Source organism: Paecilomyces variotii (assembly GCF_004022145.1).
Source record: "Paecilomyces variotii strain CBS 101075 chromosome Unknown C8Q69scaffold_9, whole genome shotgun sequence".
Lineage (NCBI taxonomy): Eukaryota > Fungi > Ascomycota > Eurotiomycetes > Eurotiales > Thermoascaceae > Paecilomyces > Paecilomyces variotii.
This window is the reverse complement of record NW_021167148.1, coordinates 841,535-866,703: the sequence shown is the minus strand read 5'-3', so window position 1 is coordinate 866,703 and position 25,169 is coordinate 841,535. Positions and strand designations below refer to the sequence as shown.

The 25,169-nt window shown below is 47.0% G+C and overlaps 1 protein-coding gene across 1 annotated transcript; it reads right to left on the bottom strand.

Moving 5' to 3' along the window:
- Positions 1 to 185: 185 nt before the first annotated feature.
- Positions 186 to 25,161, bottom strand: C8Q69DRAFT_523287 (putative nonribosomal peptide synthase). The gene is made up of 11 exons (XM_028633565.1): positions 24,150 to 25,161; positions 23,684 to 24,100; positions 23,326 to 23,628; positions 15,343 to 23,263; positions 14,060 to 15,285; positions 12,955 to 14,008; positions 5,983 to 12,864; positions 5,549 to 5,925; positions 4,837 to 5,488; positions 3,162 to 4,786; positions 186 to 3,103 (listed from the first exon to the last, which is right to left on the bottom strand). Exons 1-11 carry the CDS (start codon positions 24,696 to 24,698, stop codon positions 392 to 394), a joined length of 23,718 nt encoding a protein of 7,905 aa, XP_028483332.1. The 5' UTR covers positions 24,699 to 25,161; the 3' UTR covers positions 186 to 391.
- Positions 25,162 to 25,169: the final 8 nt, after the last annotated feature.

Genomic DNA, 25,169 nt, shown 5'->3' with positions numbered 1-25,169 from the left:
TATTACGATGGTTTACCCTGGAACATACGACAAGGATGGACATACGAACTAAAGAAAAAAGTTGAGTGAGATCTTCTTCGTTATGGGTCTGTATTATAGATGGATGGCACTTTGTTCTCGTTGTTGTTTCGAGAATAATAGAAACTGGATTGATTTAATTTAATGAGAAAAATCATCTTTCTGTTTCCTTCTGTGGCACGTGCGTATCATGTTGGGAAATAAAGAACGACATTATAAGAAAACTAGAGCAAGAGTGTTGGTATGAAAGGAAATTTATCAATCATGAACTTACAAGCTGACATGTGTCTTCATGAAGACAACCGGAGGAGAAAAGAAAAAAAAATACAAAAAGGAAATAGGGAATAAACCATCATCATTACCAGCCCACTACTTATGCTTCAACCATTTGAACCCTTCCATCTCGACGTATGACCTTCTTAGCAAGCCTCACAACCCTAACCCAAGACATCTTCTTCCTATTTTCTCCCCTCCTCTCTGCTCTCGTAGCTGCCGCTACAACCTCCTTGTTTCTTACAACAGGCATGCTTTTCCCTTCTTTATCCCTTTTACCTTCTTCACGACACATATTCAGCACAACCATCTGCCCCACGAGCGTAGGATGCTCAATCAAACTTTCAATCTGAATCTGAAACCCTTCTTCATCTAATAGCCACACAACCTGCGCGAGAGATACGATGTCTCCACCTAGATCGAAGAAAGAGCAATCTGGCTGAATGGATGGACAGCGATTGGTTTCAGGATCTGTTAGAACTTGTCGCCATATGCGAGTGAGGATATCTGATAGAGCGATGATTTCGGATCTTTTGAGTCCCTTTAGGTGGTTGGATAGGAAGGTTTCTTCTTTTTCTTTTTCTGATGGAGATGGAGATGGGGATGGTTGATTGTTGATGATTAGAGATGGAGTGTCTGAGAGAGTGGTTGGAGTGGGGAGAATTGTTGTTGGATGGCTGGATATGAGATGGGCTGTTGTACAGAGCATGTCTAGGACGTGTTCGGCGAAGGATGTGGTTATGTTGTTATTGTTGTCCTTGTTGATTGAGAAGCTTAGTGTGATCTCCACGACCCCGGTGTCCAAGGGCGTGGAGACGATTGCAAAGTCAGAAAAGTCCTGATCGGCTCCATAACCAGTCACGGTGTAGTTGATGTCTCCCATCTGTAGTTCTTTGCGGTTATCTATATTCTGGTGTTGGACTGTGCTGGTGAAGTACGTCCAGTCTGGCCAATCAGTACAGCGCCTGATGATTTCCCTGAAGCCAAGTGCCTCGTAAGGCATATGGGCCACTTGCTGGTCTTGGACGTAGCGGAGTAAATCAAGACCCGACCAGCCATTCCGGAATGGAACCCTAACGGGAACAATGTTCAGACATGGGCCTACAATCGTCTCTACGCCGGGAACAGAGACATTGCGACCGCTGATGGTGTGGCCGAAGACAACGTCCGGTTGTGCTGAGATTTTCGCCAAAGTCAGAGCCCACGAGGACTTGATGACTGTTGCTGTTGTAATGCTGCCATGGGCTATTGATTGGATTTGCACTTTCTTCGTCAGATTAACAGCTGTAACTGACGATCTGTTATAGTTCGGGGTCTGACGAGGGATGATCTCGGTCATTTTGCTATCTTTCAGAAAAGACTTCCAGTGTTCGTAATGGGTTGATGTGATCGTTTCTGTCGATGCACGTACATAGTTTGCGAATGATCTCGTCGAAGGTATCGGACCACCTTCGTATCCGGATCGAGTGGCGGCAAGTATCCTAGGAAGGGATATCCCATCATACTGCGCGTGGGACAATCGAATCAAGAAACGGTGTCGATCACTCGCTTTCTCTCTGATGACGATGAACCGCACAAATGGCTCCCCTTGTTTGAGTGTGGTCTCGCTGTCTTGACGGCGTAGCGTCGTCGTAAACTCCTCGAGAGTACTGTCTGTCTCGTAGACTGAGAATTCAGGACGCAATCTCCGAAGAATGACCTGAACGAATCGGCCTCCAGTACAGACGAAGACGGTTCGTAGGATGTCAAAGGCATCGACCACGCGGAAACAACTTTCTTTGAGACGTTTAAGATCCAAAACGCCTCGGCCCTCGAGAGAGAAATAGTTCAGCATCCATCGAGACTTCAAATGCGCCCCTGCAATCGCCAGTGCCTGGAAATCCGTTACGGGAAACACATCAGCGATACCGCCCCTGAAGACGCCGATTTTAGGACATATGGTGCTTTGGAGAAAGGCCTCGTTAAGATCCACAGCTTCTAGAAGAGAGAATCTTTGGACGAGTTCCTTGCTGGCTGAAGAGGTGAGGAGGTCGTCCATTATTTCGGAGGTCTTCTTTTCATTCTGATCTGAGATACTAATGATGTCTGTGACACGCATGATTCCGAGCATATCTTCAAAGATGGGGTTGCGGAATACATCGGCTACTGTCAGAGTCAGGCCTTGCTCGCGCGCGGCACCGACTAGTCTCATTGCAAGAATACTGTCTCCTCCTAGGTCGAAGAAACTGTCGTCTTTGTTTATCGAGTCTGTCGTCAAGTCTAGTAGCGAGCACCAGAGACTGAGAAGTGTGCTCTCTAGCTCATAAGGCGTTTCCCGGGAGGCTTCAGTAAATGGAGGATGGGGATCAACCTTGTCCAATTCCGGGGAGGATTTTGGCTCTTCTGTTGGAGGAATATCTTGGAGAGACTGGGTTTCTGGATACTGTATGTTCTCGTTAGGTGTCTTTTGCCCGGCAGCACCAGGAATTGTGCCGTCCTTGAGTAGCTGTTTGATGGTCTCCCGAACACGCTTATCGACGAGCTGTTGTAAGGCAAGGTCACTTAGGTCGGCGAACCGATTGCCAGTGTCTTTCTCGTTCGGAGACACTGGTTCTTCGTGCGGAGGATTTTCATCCACATGTTCAGCTTTCTCTGTGGCGTCGATTCTCAAGTCGGATATTCTCGTTTCTGGGTTTTTAATGAACTCCGTAAGAATGGCTGTCATTCTCGAAACTAGTCGTGAAGCTTCCTTGTTGGATACGAAATCTTCCCAATAGGTGAATAAGACCCCTTCCTGTCCTCGGGAAGTTTCTATATTCACTGTGACAGCGTACTGTTCGCGTTTCATTAGCAGACATGATAATACCGTTGTTAAAATGGTGTCAGCATACCTCGTTAGGATCATGTGTGGACTTCACATCAGTTATCAGCTCTCCCTGAGAGTCATCCGGCAGTGAGTGATTCTGGATCGAGACGGCAGTGTTGAATAGAGCTTTTCCTGCTAATCCAAGTTCGTGCTGGACTTGTGCTAGCGAACAATGCTGATGCGAAATACTATCGATGAAGTCATTCTGGATATTTCGAGAGATGTCGCTAAGGCACTGAGAAGATTCAAGCTTCACCCTGCAACATAGCATATTGATAAATGGACCGACTGCGTCTTGAATCCCGTCTAAGGGCGCATCGCGCCCCGAAGATAGATACCCGAAACACACTTCTTCCGAATGTGTATAGGCTTGTAAAACAATAGCCCAGGCGGCTTGCATAACGCTGGCAAGTGTGATGCCGGTACGGTCGCAGAATCCCTGTAGTTCACGGAATGCCTCGAATCGCATTTCCATGGTAGCTAATCTGTGTCCCTGCGATGGATTCTGGGTGAGTATTGGTAAGTTTGACGGTTGCAATCCTCGCAGCTTCTCTTTCCAAAACGACATATTCACATCTAGTGGCTGATCCAGAATGTAACGGATATAATCACTGATTAGCGGTCCACGTCCCTCAGGTAGCTTGCCAGTATATGCAAGCGCGAAGTCTCTAAGGAGGATTGGAACAGATGCACCATCTATAACTGCATGGTTTATTTCCATCTTGACAAAGATCCTCCCCGTTGTCGTCGTGCATATTGTCAATAGATGCGGAAGACGATGCCCTTTTTCGGAATTTTCCATATGCAGCTTTGTGGATCTCAGCTTGTCGACGGCTCCGAAATCCTCACAAGCGAAGATTTTGATGTTTTCTCTCACTGATCTCATGACTATCTGATCGAAAGTCCCGCCTTTGTGGACGCTGTCAACCAAGATAGTTCTCAAGGCTGGGTGTCGCCGGGTTATTTTTTGCCATGCCTCTTTTAGCCTTTGACATGCCACGCTGGGATTGCGTCGCTTGTCTCTCAGTTCGAAGATGACATGGAAAAAGTATGTCTCTTTATCCCGGATCTGACTTAGCAGGATACCTTCCTGCACGGGAGAGCAAGGATAAATGTCTTCAATATCCTCTGGATTCTGTACGCCTATCTTGGGGAAGGTGTGCTTGACGAGGGTTTGAAGATTTGGATAGGTAAGTGGCAATAGGGGGTAGTCACTTAAAGTCGGCTCAGGAGGACATTTTCTCAGCTGGATAACGGTTTGCTCCAACGATTTCTGAAACTCAGATATCCATCGGCAGATTTCCCGGGTATGCTTCATCCTTCTGTTATACGTGAAGGAGAATTGCAGTCGTCCTTCGATTACGATCGCGGTTATCTCGAACAGAGCCAGTCGTACTGTCGAAGGACCGACGTCGTCAGTAGTAGCAGACTCACTGAGTCGTGATTCTGCATGTTGGAACAACGAGTCTTTTTGCTCCAGCTGTTGGAAACGTCCGAGATAGTTGAACAATATCTCCATCGGGACGTAAGATCTTTCAACGCTAGAGCCCTTTTCTGAAGACGACAGATAATGCGCGAGGTATGCATTAACACTGGCGGAGAACTTTCGTCTAGTATCCTTGACTTTCTTCAAGATATCCAATTTGTCGCCTATTTTTGAAATTAGCTAGGAAAACACGAAGGGCCTTTTTTATACTTACCTGACTCAGAAAGGACTTTTAAAGGGCAAATAGTGGTAAACCAACCTACAGTCCCAGAAGGATCTATTTCTGGGTCCCACGACTCGCGTCCGTGACCTTCATTGAACAAAATCGGATGTCCTCGATCAGAAAAGACACTGCGAAAGGAATAGATGATTGTCGACAGAAACAAATCTATAGGCTCTGTACGAAACGCTCTGTGGCATTCTTCCAAGGCGTGTTTCGTAATCTCCTCGTTCAAAGAAAAGCATTCAACCACTGCATCGGCGTAGATGTTCGGTGTCCTTTCCATACCCCAGTAGTCAATGGGAGTCTGACCGATGTTGAACGGAAGAGGCAATTGCACGTCCTTGTTGTGCTCTGAACATAACCTCGACCAAGACTGGAAAGGCAGCGGTACGTCAGCTGGCAAGGATGCAGTCTCCATAAAGTCTTGAATGTCTTGGAGTATAATACGCCAAGATACCATGTCAACGCAAAGATGGCTGGCAACCATGAAGAGGACCTGAGTTTCGGGACCCAGGAAAAGATCAGCGGCAAATATCGGACCGTCAAATATGTTCAGACATTCTTGACTACTGGCGATCAGTGGTTGCATCTTCTGTGTGGCATCTATATGGTGCGATCGGTAACGATAGGATGGATCAACTTCCTGTAAAAGATGTCAACCTTTAGATTCTCAACAGGGGACAACGTATTAATGAGGTCCTACATCCGTAACCGTCTGTTGCCAAATGCCGTCGACTCCGATGCTGAAGCGCGCTCGTAACATGGAATGGCGCTTGATCACGGCTCTGATAGCATGTTCAAGGGTATGCGGCTCTACGGGATGAGCCAGCCGAAGGGTGAGACTTTGGTTAAATCGACTTTCTCCATTGAAGTTTCGTGCTGATCGGGTGTAAAGGGTCTGAATTGGAGATAAATCGAAGCCGTCGCCTGTCTTCTCTTGTTGAGAAACTAAAGTGCTGGATCCCACACTCAAAGCAAGTTTGGAGATGGATTCGCATTGTAAGATTGAATAGAGTGTTAGACGGAGGCTTTGCTTGCGTGCCTGAGCCATAACAGACATTGCTGATATACTATCACCACCTATATAGTAAGGAGATCAATAAGTGCCTGAATCAATTCCGATGGTCTGGAACTCACCTAAGTTCAAGAAAGACTTATTCAAATCGACGTTCCCGGAGGGTAGATTGAGCACTTGAGCACAGATATGTCCAAGCAGTTCCTCATTTCTCGTTATCACCTTGCTCGATTCTTTGAGGTTCGTGTTTGTTATCAAGTTGTACGTTTCTTCGGACATGTCTTCGATGAACTTCGAGACGCCTTTCCTATCAAGCTTTCCGGATACAAGCATCGGCATATTTTCGAGGGCTACCCATACGTGAGGAAGCATGTATGGAGGTAGTCGCTCTCCGAGAAAGCTTCTTAGTCCCTCTATTTGGGGCAGCGCTCTCTTCAGGCATGTTTTCCTCAGCAGTTCACATGAACTACCTGCGATTGCTTGTGTAGTTGAGTCAAACCCGTCGAGCGTCAGTACCACAACTATTCGACCCCTGCAATGACCCTTCTTTGGCAATAGGACAATGGCCTGATGAACTCGTTGATCGGAGATGATACGGCACTCGATTTCTCCAAGATCTATTCGTTGGCCATGGACTTTGACTTGATTGTCCTTACGTCCAATGTATTCAAGTGAGCCATCCGCATTATATCTCACGAGATCACCTGTTTTATATATCCGCCCCGGTGATTTCAGATTGCCCGCTAGACTCTGTGTCCATGAAGAGTTCTCAATAAATGATACAGCTGTTGTGGCTGGATCTCGAAGGTAACCCCTAGCCAATGCCGGGCCTGAGAGAGCAAGTTCACCAATGGCCCCTAGAGGCGCTAGGCGATCTTGGTCGCTAATGCTTAGAATCCACGTTGTAGTCGAAGCAATACCGCGGCCGATACAGTGCGAGCTAGACTCAGGAGTTACAGTCGCATTGACTGTTGAGACAACAGCCGCTTCGGTGGGCCCATAAGCATTTATGAGCTTCACAAAGTCTCCCCATCTCGTAATCACATCAGAAGTCATGGCTTCCCCGCCACATACCAGGACCTTCAAACAAGGCACTGTTGCTGGGTCAATGATTTTTGCAACTGAGGGCGTAAGGAGAGCCCACGAGACGCGGAGATCCTGGATAGCTCCTGAAATGTCCGTAAGGCGTTGCTCTTCATTGGGAACGCATATGCATCCACCGGAGATCAGTGTTGTAAATATCTCCATAATCGCAGCATCAAAACTGAGAGATGCAAACTGAAGAACACGAGAAGTATAATTTATGGACAATACAGGCGCGAACGCTACAGAGCTGCTAGCGAATGCTCTATGTTCGACTATGATGCCCTTTGCGCGGCCGGTTGTCCCCGAAGTGAAGATAACGTATGCGACGTTCGATCCACACACTCTCGCTTGGTGAGTTACGCTCGTGTTTGGATTTGAGTGAGAAGTGATGGTGGAACCGTCCACTTCAATACAGCGTTTGACGAGTTTCCTGTATCGAGAACTGTAAAGAGGCGAGCATATCATAATCTCCGCTTCCAACTCTTCCAGTATCTCTATATGTCGTCTTATTGGATGCCCTGGGTCCAATGGCACAAAAGCACCACCAGCCATCAACACACCCATAAGTATAACAGTCGTCCATACTGACCTGCCTATGCACACTGGAACGAAGACTTCGGGCCCAACGCCGAGCGTAATGAGATACGATGCAAACCGAGAAGCATACCTGGCTAATCCTTGATACGTGAGCTCTCCGTCCCATGCACAGATTGCCAGAGCTGTTGGCTGTATAATGTGCCTTTCCTCGAACAATTCGTGTATGCATTTATCGATCGGCTGTGGGTGCAGATGGTTCCAATTGCCTATCTGGTAGATGTCCTCTGAGCTTAACAATTTTAGATCACTGAGTTTCGATGAATTATCCGTGGATAATTCGCTGAGCTGCGTCAGAAGGAATCCAAGTTGATGAAGCAGCCGTTCTGCCTGCCACCGGGATAACATAGTCTCGTTGTAATGAATACTGATCGCTATCCCAGCACCAGTGATATTGCATTCGACAACTAAGGGATATGTTAGAAAGCCTTGGTTAGACTCCGATGATTCAAATGCCCATAGGCGTTCATCTAAATTCTCCCTGGAAGTCTGTGTGATCAACAGGTTCTGGAAGTCACATGCAACAGACGTGTCTTCACTGAGGCGTCGGATACATTGCAGCCCCGAGTGCTGGTGTGGTATCATATCTGTCGTTATTTTGTGCACCTCTTGCAGATACTGTGATATCGACCACTGTCGATCTAGAACAATCCGAGTGGGAACAGTGGTCAGCACAGGACCAATTATCTCAGATGCTCCAGCTATTTCACTGTTCCGACCAGTCAAAGTTTCCCCAAAGCAGACATCATTCGAGCCTGTATGTGATGAAACTGAAATAGCCCAGGCTGCCCGGACAAGTTCTGGGACAGTGATATCCTTCCTAAGAGCAGCGTACGAAAACTCTTTGTCGCCCCTTATGGACTGCATAGGTGACGTTTCGCTTGATGGGAAGCTCCCAGCCAGTGGGAAGTGGGTAGGGGAGGAATTCGCAAGGTAGGACGTCCAGAATTGATCTGAGTCTGATGTATCTCTGTGAAGGAGATAGCGGATGAACTTGGCGTAAGAAGACTCTGCTGGCCTTGACGCTCTGTCAAAGTATATGTCCTCCACTCTGCGGAAGATAAGACTCAAACTCCAACCATCATAGAGAGCATGGTGTATAGACAACACGAAATAACGTCTCGCGGATTGAGGCGCTGTTATTAGTGTAAATTGTAATGGCAGCGCTCCATTATGTTGTGTCATGACGATGGGTTGCCTTTCAACATTCTGCAAGCTCTCGGCAGCGTACCAGCAGATAGAATTATGTTTGGTCACGACTTGAAGGATTCCTTCAGAAGACGTATGTATTATTCGAGTTCGCAGCATATCATATTCATTGACAGCCTGTTGCCAAGCAGCTTTGAAGCGGTCAAGATTTGTGGCCTCGTCAAGTCGAAACGTGAGTTGAGCAACGTAAACACCGACTTTCTTAATAGAAAGTGCAATTAAACCTTCCTGTAGCGGACTGCATGGGTAAACATCAGACACTGAATCTTTGTCAATTTGACACTCGGTGGCTGCTTCGCGGACCGTATGTTCTATGGAAGTCGCTGTCTGCAATAAGCTGAAAGGTTTTGGCCTGGGTGTAAGCGCATCATTTAAAGGCTCACAGTGAGTAGCCATATCGGTCAACAGAGGATAGCGGAAGATGTCGACTGCTCGAAGTAAGATCCGTTGTGACCGCGCCTCTCCAATGAGACGAATTGCTGCTAATGAATCACCACCGAGTTCAAAAAAATTGCTATCGGCATGAATTGAACCTTGAGGAAGACTCAATACTTTCTCCCATAAGGCCAGCAGTGAATCCTCCGCTTTTGTTCCAGTCCTGCGTCCTTTGGCGTCTTTGATTAGCGTATAGGGCTTCATCTCTTCCCTCGAGAGCATCTCCGCAGCCTTTCGGAGTCTGAGGCGGTCGAGCTTTCCAGAAGTGGCCCACGGCAAACTATGGATAGGAAAGAATAGCTTTGGAACCATGTATGCAGGTAATATTGCCGTCAATGAATCTTTTAACTCCCGCGCTAGTGAGTGGATGGGCGCAGTCATTAGTAGCAGAAGTTCCTCCGAGTGATTTGATTTATCATGCCCAGGCGGAGAGTAAGCATATTTGGGTTCGTTTGGGACTGTGAAAAAGACAGCGAGTTTCTTTGCTGATGTTCTCTTTTCGCCGACTACTAAGTCAACAGCCACTTGGCTTTCGTCAGGAAGGCATTTTCTGCATTGATATTCGATCTCCCCTAACTCCACGCGCTGGCCATTAAGCTTGACCTGGTTGTCTATTCGAGACAGATAGCTGATGCTTCCGTCGAGATTGTATCGCACGAGATCTCCTGTCCGGTACATGCGTCCTTTAGGCTCTGGAATGCCTGTTAGGTGGCGGTCCCTTGCCCACGCTGGGGCTTCAACGAAAACTTCCCTGGTTCTAGCTTCGTCGTTGAGATATCCACGTGCAACAGCGCAACCTTCAATTATGAGCTCACCGATTGCTCCAACTGGCATAAGACGATGGTGGTTTTGCGGATCCGTTATCCACGAACGTCCAGAAACAGCACGTCCGATTGTTCTGGGATCCCGATTGACGATGTCGCCTCCAGAGTCGACTTTTGTATCTCCAATGCACAAGACAGTGCATTCTGTTGGGCCATATGCGTTAATGAGACATGTGCTCTTTGCCCATTTCTCAATAAACTCCGCTGGCATAGCCTCGCCACCTGAGAGAAGGGTCTTCAGCGTAGGGACTTCCTCAGGGTTTATAGTATTCCCAACAGCCGGCGTCATAAAAGCCCAATCAGCATTTAAGCGCCTTATAGCCCCAGCTATATCATTCAATCGATCATCATCGCTCGGTATACAGATGCAGCCGCCACTGACCAACGTACTCAGAATTTCCATGATACTAGCATCAAACGTGTAAGATGCAAACTGGAACACACGACTCATAGAGTTCATGTGAAATGCTTTCATGAAGGCAAACGAGTTGGTGGAAATTGAAACATGTTCGATGACTGTGCCTTTTGGCTTTCCTGTGGAACCGGAAGTAAAGATCATATAAGCCGCATTGGTGGGTTTGGTGCAAGCTGGGGTAAACGAAGGTGAGATATCGTCCATCCTGCACATAGCATCTCGACTAACAACAAGAGCTAGTTTCGAAATCCGGCGAGCCTTATTTTTATACTTCGAGGAGCATAAAGTAAGGGGACCATTGGTAGTCTCTACAAGGTCCCGCAAGCGTTTTTCTGGGTGCGCTGGATCGAGTGAGACAAAGGCACCGCCTGCCTTAAGAACAGCAAGTTGAGCAACAATAGCCCACGCGGACTTTTCAAAACACAGTGTTACGAAGACTTCTGCTTGAACGCCGTGCGCCCGTAAATGTATTGCTAGAGTCATCGATAGTCTCTCAAGCTCTTCGTAAGTAAAGCTCGCATCCCAGGCACAGACTGCTGGTGTTGAGGGTGGGCGTGTCAAGGCGTGCTCTGCAATGATTTCATGAACACATCTTTCAACTCTTTCAGGCACCCTGTCATTCCAATAGCACAGGCGCTGGTAATGGCGAGGGCTGGCAAAGTTGAGATCTCCGATTGTGCTGACGCGATCTCGATGAAGAATGTCATCCAGAATGTGCCCGAAAGTGTCGACGATGTATTCTGCGTTTTCATCAGACAGGCTATTAGACCAATAGCTAAAGTGAACCTCCAGAGAGTGGTCTGACGCTTCCACGTTGACAACAATCATATACTCGCTAGGGTCATTCACTTCAAGAAGGTCAAAAACCAATGAGCCATTCTCGGATCCTTCGATTTGACGTCTTTGATAGTTGAAGACAGTATTGAACAGGGGCGTCTCCGACAGTCCAAGGATATGTTGCACTTCGGCGAGAGAGACAGCCTGATGCTCCATACTTCTGACGAAATCCGTCTTAGCTCTGAGTAGGACATCGATCAAGCTGAGTTCGTCTGTGAGCCTAATCCGGCATACTAGCATGTTGATGAAAGCTCCGATGGCATCCTGTATACCGCTGACTGGTATATCCCTTCCCGAAGCTAAATAACCGAAACAGATATCGCCAGAACCCGTGTAACATCGAAGGACTAAACCCCAGACCAGCTGGAGCAAATTAGACACAGTCACTCCTGCGTCTCTGCAGAACTTGTGTAGGCCGTTCATGTTTTGCAATTCTAGCACTCGTGATTTGAGCCGTTTTTCTCCTTTATCTTCACAGAGTGACGGAAAGATGCAAGGCTCTATACCGTCGACGTACTTCTTCCAGTATGTAATAGATTGAGCTTTAGAACCCGACTGTAGATATTGGATAAAATCGCTGCACACACGTCCTACTGATCGTTCTGGTCCTCTTCTCATATACGAATTGGAAAGATCTCGCAGAAGAAGCGGCATAGAAGAACCGTCGCATATGGCATGGCTAAAGTCAAAACGGCACAGGATGCGTCCCGAATCTGTCTTGCAGATTGCTAATCGATGTGGAGGTTTCCTATCTGTGTAGTCCAGACGTTCGATGTTAGATAGAAACTCATATGCCTTCTCATCGTCGCACTCATAGCAGAGTGTCCTAGGGCATGTGGCTTTGAGGACCACCTGATCCATGAAAGATTCGCCGGGAAGGCTATCAATAAAGATCGTCCGTAACGATTGATGGCGCTGTACTACGTGCTGCCATGCCGCCTCAAGCCTTTCAATATCGACAGGTTTGTCGGCTTCAGTCGACCGAATTTCAAAGATTGCCGTGTAAGCATATTTCTGGGGGTCTCTCAATTGAGACAAGAGCATCCCCAGCTGCATCGGGGAACAAGGAAACACGTTTTCGACTTCCTCCAGTGATGAAATGCCTAGGCTATTCAACTGCTGGGACAGGTGCTCTATTCCGTCATATGTTAGAGGAAGAAGAGGAAAGTCACTCAATGTCGGTCCAGTTCTATACTTCCTGAGCTGTTCGGGGGCCAGTCGGAGCATGTTTGTGAAATTGTTGAACCACATCCGCAGCTCATTCTGGCGTGTCATAAATCTGTTGTATGAGAACGAAATATCCAAAGACCCTTGGTTGATCATCGCAGATATCTCAAGTAGCGCAAAGCGAGGTACGTCGTTTCCAATGTCAGTCGTTGCGTTTATCGCTTGGCCTGTTCCATTAAGCGGTCGAAGTAAAGCATTTGAGCTTCCGTAGTCATTGAACTGCCCTAGGTAGTTGAATATAATTTCCATTGGCCAATGACTTTTATAGTAATCGCCATCACTTGTCAGGAATCGACGGGCAAAGTATTGACGGCCTTGATGAGGTGTTCGGTTGCGCAAGTCCTTGATCCAACGAACGCATTTGGCAAAGTCGCCGTCTGGATGCAAGTTGTGTCAGTCACTTAGCGACTCGTGAAATCTTCCATTAAAAAGGGTTTCGGGCATAGGTTGTGATGGAATTTGCTTACCTTCAAGGGAATGCTTCTGCCTTGGCAGATGCACAGGAGTGAGCGTCGTAAACCATCCAACAGTATGCCAAGGATCAATGCTTGAGTCCCAAGTTTCACGCCCATGTCCCTCGTTATAGATCGCAGGGGGTCTCTCGCGATCCGTGAATGTAGCAGCAAATGACAGTAGCAGTGCCGCTAGTATCACATTGACAATTTCTGTCTCTCCGTCTACACGGCAGAACGTCAATAGCTTTTGACTGATGTGATAATCGAGTTTAATGTCCTCAGTTGTAATATCCCTGTAAAGATTGACGTGCTCTTGCATACCCCAGTAAGAAAAGTCAGCAATTGGAATATCACCCTCGAGTGGGAGCGGAAATCCTGATTTTTGCGTTCTTGCTTTTTCTGTCTGAAGTCGGCACCACGTCCTAAATGAGACAGAGGGTGGGACTGTTATTGGTAGAGATTGTAAAAGGTTCTCTAGATCTTCAATGATGATACGCCATGATACTATATCCACCACAAGATGATGAGCAGTCATGAAGAGGATATCATCATCAGACCTAGTCTGGAACAAAGCAGCAGCTATGAGTGGGCCTTCGGTGATGCTGAGACTCTTCTGCATGGATTCCATGATTCGCTCGATCTCTGAATCCCTCTTGTCTTTGAAAATAGATAGATGGTATGATCCGTCCACTGTATGGTGAATATGCTGTCTCCAGATATTGTCACCAGATCTGGAAAACCGAGCACGTAGCATTGGATGCCGCCTCACGAGTATGTCAAATGCCGCTTCAACTGGATGTGGGCTTGCAGACTGTTTGACTTGCAGCATTATACTCTGGTTGAAACGAGTATCTTTTCCATTCACGTATAGGAAATAGAGTTTTTGTATCGGGGACAAGTCAAATTCCTGTTCATCTTCATCATCATATCGAACTTCTTCCGGTACAGTGGCCAAGAGGGCGAGTTCTGTGATAGATCGGCTGGACATGATATCTCTAACAGTGACTGCTAGATTCTCTGACCGGCATTTGGACATTACCTGCATTGCTGACATACTGTCCCCACCCTGAGAATGCATTAGTCTCCATTTTGCGATGGAAGGGCTGCCTGCACTCACAAGACGAATAAACGATCGATTCAATCCTATTTTCCCTATCGGAAGATTCAGAACCTCGCTCCATATTTCTTGAAGACGGTATTCTGTAGCATTGGCCTTCCGGGATTCGTCGGTGTCGTCAAGTTCGTAAGAGGCCATTCGTCCATAAGTGTCCTCGCTCAACCTCCCGAGAAACTGCGTGATTGCGTTCCTATCCAACTTCCCAGAGGGCATCAATGGAAGTCTTCGCAACACTATCCAGCGGGATGGTATCATGTACAGAGGGACAACAGACTCAAGTCGTCTCCTGATATTTGCGATGTTGGTTGAAACAGACCTTCCGTCAACCACTGTAAACTCTTCTAAAGAGGAAGAGCTCGTAAGGTCTTTCAGAGCCAAAGCAGCTACTAATTTTCCGGCACAAGGACCTAGTTTCGGTAGTGCCACAATGGCCTGGTGAACTAGATTTTCTTTTCTGAGGTAATATTCCACTTCCTCAAGTTCAATGCGCTGTCCGTGGAGTTTGGCTTGGTTATCTTTGCGGCCAACGTATAAGATCTCACCAGAACAATCAGGAGCATACTTGACCAGATCACCAGTCTTATACACACGCCTTTCATGATTTGTAAAAGGGTATATCCCTGTTACAGGCCAGCCTGGGTTGCGGATGAATGATTCATCTGTTTTGGCTTCGTTATTGAGATACCCTCTGCCAACAGTCGGCCCCTCGATAACCAATTCGCCTGTACAACCAACCGGCATAAGCCTATGGTGATTGTTTGGGTCCACAATCCAGCAAGTGTCTACGGGATGTCCAAGGTTTTTCGGGTCTGTCTTTGTTGTCATTCCTGTCTTGAAAGCTGCCGCCACGGAACATTCGCTGGGTCCATACCCATTGACGAGAACAACACTCTGAGCCCAGGTCGAGATGTGATTCTGGGTCATTGGCTCACCGACAAGTACTAGAGTCCGCAGACCTGGAAGTTCCGAAGGTCTAAGTAATTGGGCGACTGATGGGGTGAGAATGGCTGTAGTCACTTCCATTTTGTTGATAGCGTCTCCAAGGGCGTTAAGCCGAGTATTCTCATCCGGCACACAGACACATCCACCAGCAAGGAGAGTTGTCAGTATCTCAATGAGGCTTGCATCAAATGTGTAAGAGGCAAATTGCAACACTCTGGAGTCGTGTGATATCAGCGAAGCTGCTGCCTGCTTACGAGATCCAGAGCAAAAACCGGCATGTTCAACTGTGATGTGTCAGCGTTGCCAGTACACAATTACATATATGAAATAGTGTGCTGTACTTATTATCCCTTTGGGATTTCCCGTGGTTCCTGAGGTGAACATTATATATGCCGGGTCATTGGGTGTGCAGAGGGGAGTTTCAAACTCAGAAAGAGATTGGTCCTTCAGCAGTGCAATGTTGATAGGAAGAACTCTATTTGAAAACCCCCTACACAAATTTTCATACCCCTCTGAGCATATAATAATTTCAGATGTGAGATCTTTGACTATAGCTCTCAACCGCGAAGTCGGATGCTTCGGATCCAAAGGTACAAAAGCCGCACCAGCCTTCAGTATCCCCAAAATAGCAACGATAGAGACGCCTGACGGATTTAAGCACATTGGAACAAACCAGGCATTTCCTTGCCGTGGCTTATATTCAGATATATAACGTGCAAGCAATGTTGACATTTTATCGAGTTCTTCATAGGTCAATGTGACGTCCCATGAGCATACTGCTGGTGCTTCAGGTTGAGATATTGCATTGTCATGTACCATGTCGTGAATGCACCTGTCAACAATCTTTAGCTGTTTCGAGTTCCATTTTTGTATGGTCATGAGGTCTTCGTGTCCAAGAAGTTCCAGTTGGCCGATTTTCTTTTCTTGATTGTCACTCGAGCACAGCTTCTCGAGAAACGTCTCGAGTTGGGAGAATAGCCTCTCTGTTTGTACTGCCGGTATAACATGTTTGTCGTAATTCGCAAGGATCTCCAGCTTCTCATAACCAACTTTACACGTAACATTGAGAGGATACGTGAAAAACCGAGACTGTAAAGATTCTTTCTGCAGGAGATTCCACATCTCTTCAGACGGCCCTTCTCTTTCATGTTCGATTGTGAGTATATTCTGAAAATCACAAGATATTAATGCATCCTCACTAAGTCGCTTGATATTGTGCAAACCTGCGAATTGATACGGAAGTGTTTCTGTCAGTTGCTTCTGGACAAGTTCTAAAAAGCACTTAACACTCGTGTCCTTGCCAATCTTCACTCTGGTAGGAACAATCGCCATGGTAGGACCAATAATTTCAGTGATGCCTTTGACGGGAACATCGCGGCCTGTCAGGATTTCCCCGAACACTACATCATCGGATCCTGAGAAGGCCGAAAGCGTAAGGGCCCAAGCCGCCCTCACTAATGAAGACACAGTTATATCAGGTAATGAAGGCCTCAATATCCTCGAAGTACGTTGTAGGGTATCATTTGCTTCGACTCGGTAAGACTGGTCAATGAGACGGGGAAATTGTACAGACGCAGGGCTTTCCAGACGTGAGCGCCAGAAATTGTCGGATTCCTGTTCATCAATAGCAGATAGAAATCCTATGAACGCAGTGTAATTGGCCGCTACTGTCTGCGTTGAATCGTGGGTGCTATTGTACAGTCTTTCAACCGTATCGAGAAGTATGGGTATGCTCCAGCCATCGTAAAGTGCATGGTGAATGGTCCACACGAAGTATCGAGTTTCCTTATCTCGGCCAATAATGGTGTACTCACTAAGAACACCCCCATTTGTAAACGGCAATGAGGCGCAAATCCCCGGTAGATCCTCGAGCTGCCCTAATGACCTCCAATTCATTGGCTGTTTGATCACTGTTTGGAAAAATCCGTTAGTCCTCGTGTGCACCACTCTTGTCCGAAGGATGGGTTGTGATTGCCAGGCGGCCTCCCAAGAACGCTTAAACCTTTCGATGTCGATACTCTTGGGCAAGCGATAAATATTCCTCGTTATGTATGCTTCTGGCTGTCCTTCCGTAAGCGCGACGAGTCCTTCCTGGATCGGTGTACACGGGTATATATCCTCTAGAAATTCGACGCCAACTTTACAGAGTGTAGCTATCTCTTTCTTCAGATTGCTGGCAGAAATTCCTTCGGGTATGAGGGAAAAGGACGTGTAGGTAAATGTTGGATCATTGCTCAAATTACCCAACGACGAAGTGACATTTTTCGCCATTTCCGAGAGTGTTGGTGTCTGGAAGATATTCGCTACGGTGAGTGTCAAACCAACTTCCCTCGCAGTAGAGGCAAGTCGAATAGCTCCAACTGAGTCTCCTCCGTGAATAAAGAACGTATCATCAGCGCCGATATTTCTAGCTTCCACACCTAGGACCGAAGCCCACAGCATCTGGAGCAGGTTCTCAGCCGGTGTTGACGGGCGTCTGCCGCTTTTCTCTCCCATCCTGTAAGAAGATATATCTTTCGCCGAAAGGCTTTGGACCAACCCTCTTAGTTTTCGACGATTTAGTTTGCCAGATGAAGTGAGTGGCATACTTGCAACTGGTATCCATAGCTGTGGGATCATCGAACGTGGTAACGAGCCAGATAGAGCAGCCTCCAAAGAGGACATAGTAGATCTGAACATATTAGACATCGGCAATAAACATTGCTCATCGTCTATGTGATTTGCGTCGATATTTTCTAGTAGCACAAAAGCTACCAGAACATTTCCGTCCAGCTTCTCATTTCTGACTGTGATCAAGTCAACCGCCGCTTGGCCTCTAGTAGGAAGGCCACTCTTGATGTGATATTCGATCTCGCCAAGCTCTATACGCCGCCCATTGAGTTTTACTTGGGAATCCTTTCGTCCCAAGTAGACCAGCGACCCATCGGAATTGTATCGGACCAGATCGCCAGTTTTGTACATTCTCCATCTAGGGTTTTCACTATCCTCACGTTCCCTATAAGTACCGCCATTGCATTGGAACATTGGTCTCCATTTGGGGTTTTCGATGAACGATTCTTTCGTCTTCTCTTCATCGTTGAGATAACCACGGGCGAGAATTGGACCTTCGACCAGTAACTCACCAACGCAACCTATAGGAACTAGAAGGTCATGGTCTCTCGGATCCACTACCCAAGATATACTTCCAATGCTGCGACCAATATTGTTGATTTCCTTCGATTCGCCGGCATTGGGGTTCACAGTGCAATTTACTGAACATTCGGACGGGCCGTACACGTTGTATAGAGGTACGTGCTTTCCCCATAACTCCCTTACATCATTTGTCAAGGGTTCGCCCCCAACCGCAATTGCCTTTATGCCTGGGACATCGCTAGGACAGAGTAAACTCGCCACTGTAGGTGTAAGATCGACAAAGTTTGCTTTCAGCGTATTGATAGCTGTAGCAAGATTACCCAGTCGATCACTATCTGACGGCACGCAGACACAACCTCCGTGCACAAGGGTCGTGAATATTTCTTCGAGGCTGAGATCGAAAGTATAACCAGCGAACTGCAAGAATCTTGTAGAGTCGCTGACTCCGAGTGCAGACCCATGGCTAATAGCACTAGTGATGAACGCTCTGTGCTCAAGGACGACGCCCTTGGGTTTTCCTGTGCTACCAGATGTGAAGATGACAAATGCAGCGTTCGAAGGTCTCGCTATTGTATATGACCTTGCACTATTCGCTGGCAAGCTTTCCATGAAGTGTTTGCTCACGGTGACGATGTCGGGAACAATACGGTCAAATAGGTGTGTCCATTCTGGGGCTGCGAGAATGACCCGGGCACCGATATCGACTATCCTAGCATGTAGAGATGACTTAGGGTATGTCGCATCTAGAGGGACACAACAAGCCCCTGCCTTCAACACTGCCAGCATTGAAATTATCATCCATGCCGATTTGTCGAAGCATAAAGGTACGAAGGTCTCGGCAGTGAGTCCGAGCTGAATGAGATGATCTGCTAATTTCGATGATAAGTCACTAAGCTCTGCATACGTGAAAGATCCGTCCCAGGCACATATAGCTTCAGAGTCTGGTCGCTTTTTGACTTGCTCCTCGATCACCTCGTGAATACAACAACTGACGCTGGCAGGCAAGCTGTTATTCCAGATTGCTATTTGCCGTTTATTGTCGTCACTAATCGTATCTAGCATCCCTACCTCCTCTGTTGGATGTTCAAGGATGTTTTGCAGCGACCGCAAGAAGGTTCCGGCTATGTTCGTGGCTTGTTCATGCGCTATAGCGTCGTTCCAGTAGTCCATGGTAATAGCGAGATCGTCATCGGAGGCTTCAATATTTACTGACAATTGATATTCTGTCGGATCTTGTGTTTCCCCAAGCTGTGTAAATAGAGAATGTCCCTCGGCAGTGACTTTCGATGTGAGCTTGCGATAGGATACGCAAGTATTGAAAAGCGAAGTATCTGAGAGTTTCAGGGTATGCTGGATATCTGCGAGTGCTGTATGTCTGTAGGGGATACATTCGGAGTAGTCTTTCTGAATATCAGTCATGATCACGTTCAGAGAGACATGAGCAGCGATTTTGACTCGACAGGGTAAAATATTGATAATTGGCCCGACCATCTCTTCTATACCATCAACAGGGGCATCTCTCCCCGATGAGAGGTATCCAAAACAAACATCGTCCGAACCACAATAGCAGCGGAGTGTCAAACTCCATGCGGCGTGGAAGACGTTGGACATGGTTAAGCCATTTTTTGCGCATACTGACTGCAGCGCTGAGAAATTACTGAATGGTAATCGTAATGTGCATAGCTTGTGGTCTGAATCTTCGCCATCATTCAAAGTCGGGAAATGACAAGGTTCCATATCCATCAAGTACGAGGACCAGTATTCAATACCACGGTTTAGTGGTCTTGCACGTAAATAACGGATGAAGCTGCTGAATCGTGGTACAGACTCGACGCCAAGTGCCCCTTCATATGCCTGGGCCAGATCGCGTAAAATAATCGAGATTGACTCCCCATCCATGATCGCATGACTCATTTCAAGCCTGAAATATAACCCTCCTACAGTAGTTCGACATATCGTGAATCGGTGTGCTGGCCTGTGGCGACTGTAGTCCACATTATGTTGTCTGTCCAATGTCTGCAGCACCTCGCTGTCTTCACTGCATTCAAATTGACAAATCTCAGGTACAAATTGCCTAAGCACAATCTGAGAATAAACATCTTTATCCGTCATGTTCTCCACAAAGACAGTTCGAAGTATTCCGTGCCGTTCAATGACTCTTCTCCATGCATTGCAGAGTCTGCTGATATCGATCACTTCGCCTTCTCTAGCTTTCACTGCATATGTGCAACTGACGTTGTAGAACGAAGTGTTCCTCATTTGACTGAAAATGATACCTTTCTGCGTCGATGAGCAAGGATAGGCCTCTTCAATGTTCTCCATAGACGTGACGCCAATGCCGGGCAACTTTTCCAGGACCATGGTCTCGAGCTGTGGGTAATCTAAATTTAGGAGCGGGAAATCGCTGAGCGTAAGGCGCGGCTTCATTGAAGCCAATTCTGTTGAAACTTGGCAGATCGCCAGCTGAGTCTGAGAGATCCAATCAAGCACCCTATCTTGGTGTTTCGAATTCCGATTGAAGGTGAAGGAGAACCGTAATTTGTTCCGCAACACAACTGCAGATATTTCGAAAAGTCCAAAACGGGGCGTTGTCTCTCCCACATCCGCTGCTCCTCCAGCCCCCCGAGCCTCCCCAGCCATATTATCGACTGCCTGAAATAAGGAGTCCTTTCTTTCAAGTTGCTGATACTGCCCAAGGTAGTTAAAAATCATCTCCATTGGATATATGTGGCTGTGCTTTTCGGACTTTTGGCTATTGAGCATATGAGCTGCGAAGTATGTGCGGCCGCTATCCGGCACCCGTCGACGCAGGTCTTTAACCTGTATCAATGTCCGTATAATACTATCAGAAGGCTTCACTTTGACAGCAATGGGATAGAGAGTTGTGAACCATCCGATGGTCCGCGAGACGTCAATAGATATGTCCCATGGTTCTCGGCCATGGCTTTCGTTATAGATCGCCGGAACCGGGTGATCTGGGAAAACCACGCAGAAAGTGTGCAAAAGAGTGGCGATCAATATGTCTATAAACTCTGTTCGTAAGGCTTTGTGGCATTCTGTCAGCAGCAGAGACGTTGTGGTTGAGTCGATTTCGAATCCTTCCGATATAACATCTCCGTATAGATTTGGGTGATTTTCCATTCCCCAATATTGGAAGTCCACGGAAGGGATATCCTCTGGCGGAAAGTACTGTTCTGCAGCCTGTATACTGCACCGATCGCGTTGTAAACGACACCATGTTTGAAAGGGTAACGAAAGCTCTGGAAGTGAGAAACTGTCAGGGTTTGTCAATGACTCTTCCAACTCTTCCAGAATGACGCGCCATGAAACCAGATCTATTACTAGATGATGGCCAATCATAGATACTAGCTGACTTTGACCTTCTATGTTGAAAAGGTCGAATGCCAGCATGGGTCCAAGGGCAATATCCAAGCATGCTTGGCTATCTGCTATCGCACGTTTAGTTTCGCTAATATTGCATATGTTGTGCACACGGAATCGATAGGACGTATGTACGTCTTTTGTTATGCGCTGTTGCCACTCTTTATTGGTTCCAGTTCTACCAAAGCGGGCGCGGAGCATGGAGTGGCGCAGAATTATGACCTCGACTGAACGACGCAGGTCACTGGCGTCTATCTTTCGTGTAGCGCGAAGGAAAAAGCTTTGGTTAAAATGTCCTTCCTTTTCACCACGAACTTGGAAGTGCAGCTTTTGTATCGGCGACAGGTCAAACGGTTCGTCGACAGCTTCATCGTACGTAAAACGCTGGACCACTTTCGCGCGACTTGCTAACTCTTTGATAGACTTGCTTTGCAACACGTCATGAACTGTGATGCCGATGTCTTTCCTCTTGCACTGATTCATGCAACTCATCGCACTAATCGAATCCCCGCCCAAACTCAAAAAGCTGCGATGTAAACCTATTCGACTTGGAGAGACACCAAGCACGCTGCTCCATATGGAAAGCATTTCCCGTTCCATAGTGTTTGCGATTTCCATATCACTTGTGCTTGGTTCTATAACAGCCTGTGTGTATTGGCAGTAGAGCTCTTCTGTCATACTTTCCAACCAATTTCTAACTCTCTTTCTATCGAGCTTGCCAGAGGGCAGAAGAGGGACAGATCCGACGCACAGCCACATAGAGGGGACCATGTAAAGTGGCAGTCTCTTAGCCAAGTCTTGGTTAATTTGCGTGGCATAAACATTGTAGTTCTTTCCCTTTACCGGACTCAACGGCGCTGGCTTTGGCTCCGACGCCTCCAGAAGGTTATCTCTCAAAGACAGCACGGCTACAATCTTTCCTTTGCAGTATCCAGCATCCGGGAAGAGAACTAGTCCATGTTTGGTGTATCGACTGGAGGAGATGTGATGCTCAATTTCCCTGAGCTCAACTCTCTGGCCGTGCACCTTGATTTGCGTATCCTTGCGTCCAACAAAACTAAGTGACCCGTTTGTCGAGTTGTACCTTACTAGGTCACCAGTTTTATAAAACCGTCTGTGTCGAGGTTCCTCGGCATGATCTCTTGACCATTTAGGGTCAAAAATGAATGACTCCGCTGTCTTCTGTGGATCATTATAACAGCGAGCCAACGTCGGCCCTTCCAATAATAGTTCCCCAGTGCAGCCGACAGGCATCAACTTATCATGATTATGTGGATCTACAATCCAGCAGCGGACACCAACTGGACGTCCTATATCTTTGCAGTCTGTCTGGGCTGTGACTTTTGAGTTTACCACTGCGACAACAGAGCTCTCCGTAGGTCCATATCCATTGACGAGGTTGATATTGGACCAAGTTGCCACATGTTCCGGAGACATAGGTTCTCCCATCAAGACAAGTGATTTGAGTCCGGGAACGGCTCCTGCATCCACGAAGTCAATGTAGGAAGGTGTGAGGAGCGCATGGTTGACACGCATTCTATTGATGGATGATGCGATATCGTTTATACGCGCTTCCTCATTCGGTATGCAGACACATCCTCCTTGCATCAACGTAGTCAAAGACTCCACCAAACTGGAATCGAAGGTATGAGAGGCGAACTGTAGGACGCGCGAATCTTCTCCTATTAACATTCTAGGTCCATGTAGATGGGCACTAGAACAATAGGCTCGATGCTCGACGACAGTAGCCTAGGATTATCATCACATCAGCATTCCATACTTCCAATCATAGAACTCCCAATATTCTTTACCTTCGGTGCTCCTGTAGACCCTGAAGTAAATATGATGTAAGCGGCATTTTTGGGTGTGACAGAAGGCGAGAAGTTCGCTTCATCTGAACTGCTTGGCAGTCTCTCAGCCCAATCGTTGTCCAAAGAAAGGACACAGTCAGCAAGAGCGCGAGCAATTGTAACATTCTTGCGAGAACAAAGGATAACTTGTGCTCCAGCGGTTTCGACCATTTGCTGCAGACGCGATGGTGGATGAGAAGCGTCGAGGGAAACAAAGGTTCCTCCAGCTATCAAGACGCCTATCATTGCCACGATGTTCCATCTCTGATCGTTCTATGTCAGTTGGAACTTGGTTTCAAGAAATGAGCTCTACACTTACGGATTTTTCAAAGCAAAGAGCTACCGAAGTTTCTTGTTGGACTCCCAGTTTCACAAGCTGACGTGCTACTTTGACAGCCAATTCGTAGAGCTCGCCATATGTAAAGCTGCCATCCCAAGAACACACGGCTTCTTTTCCAGGGTGTACAAGCACTTTATCATAAATCAGATGATGCACACATCTATCGACCTCTTGAGGGCATTCAGAATTCCAGTTCAGTATCTGTCGCATGTCACGATCGGTGCAAAGGTCCATTTGGCCGATCGTACTCTGGGAATTCAGAAGAATATTACCCACTACTTGGTCGAAAACGTGGGCGATATTAGCTGCGAACTCCGGAGGTATATCGGGATAGCTCCATTCAAGAAAGATTTTAGGTCCCTCTGAGAAGAGATCTACAATGATTCGGACCCTAGTCTGGAGAGAATCAATAACTGGGGCCTTTAGAACAAGTTTCTCCTCTTACCTTTTCTGAGCCGTTGGCAACAGACGCTGAGTCAAGTATAGTACACTTTGTACTGTAACAGGGAGATTCAGTGTGATTGTTCAACAGGAATGCAGTATTATATGCTGTATTCTCTGCTGGAAGACAGGCGTCTCTTTCCGCAGGATGATTTGACTGTTCGGTGGAAACAAGTCCTTTCGTATACTCTACCACCGTAGATAGAGTCATATCATCTTCAAGTTTGAACCAGGTCGTACATGTGCCTCCTTTCTGAGATCTGCTTGAACCCTCTCTGTCCAACAAATGAGCGGTTTCCTCATAGCCAAAACAAACGTTGTCAGAGCCCGTATAGCATCTGAGAACCAAGGCCCAAGCTACTCTTAAAGTCTGCGGTATACTATCCGAGTTTCCTGAGACCAGAAGTCGCTGTGCATGTTGAAGATCTACTGCCGTCAACATCTGGCGCTTGTTGCCTCCAGTCAAACCACCGAAGCTTGGAAAATAGCATTGGCTCGGTTGTACTTCGTCATCGTTGCCGATACAGCAGGGCTTTCGATGGTACGCTTCCATTTCGCTCGACGGTATATTCAGCTCTATACAGTGTGGGGATTGAGGGCTAATTCTCAGCTTCTAGCATATGTAAGTGAATACTGTTGAGGCTTTGCGAAAGTCTGGCTCACACGTTGGCCTTAGATGGGTACATGTCTCATTTTATATATTTGATACGGATGCAGCGGTGTGAGGTGGATAAGAGCATAGATAGCAAAGGGGCACCTGTGAAAGGGTCCCTTCATGATAGACCCCCTTTTGGAAATTCACCTCGCCCTTGAAATCGCCGAGCCCATACCTAGCTGCAAGAACGGGCATCTCATCCTCGTGGTATCACTACAGCTCGTATATGCAACCATATGACCATATGATCCAGCGCCAGATACCAACGTATTATCCCGGTAAATACCACATACAACTCATGCTTCCTCTTGATATTCAATCCATGCAGGCCGTATGCTCGCCTCTCAAAATTCAAAAATTGTTAGTCTG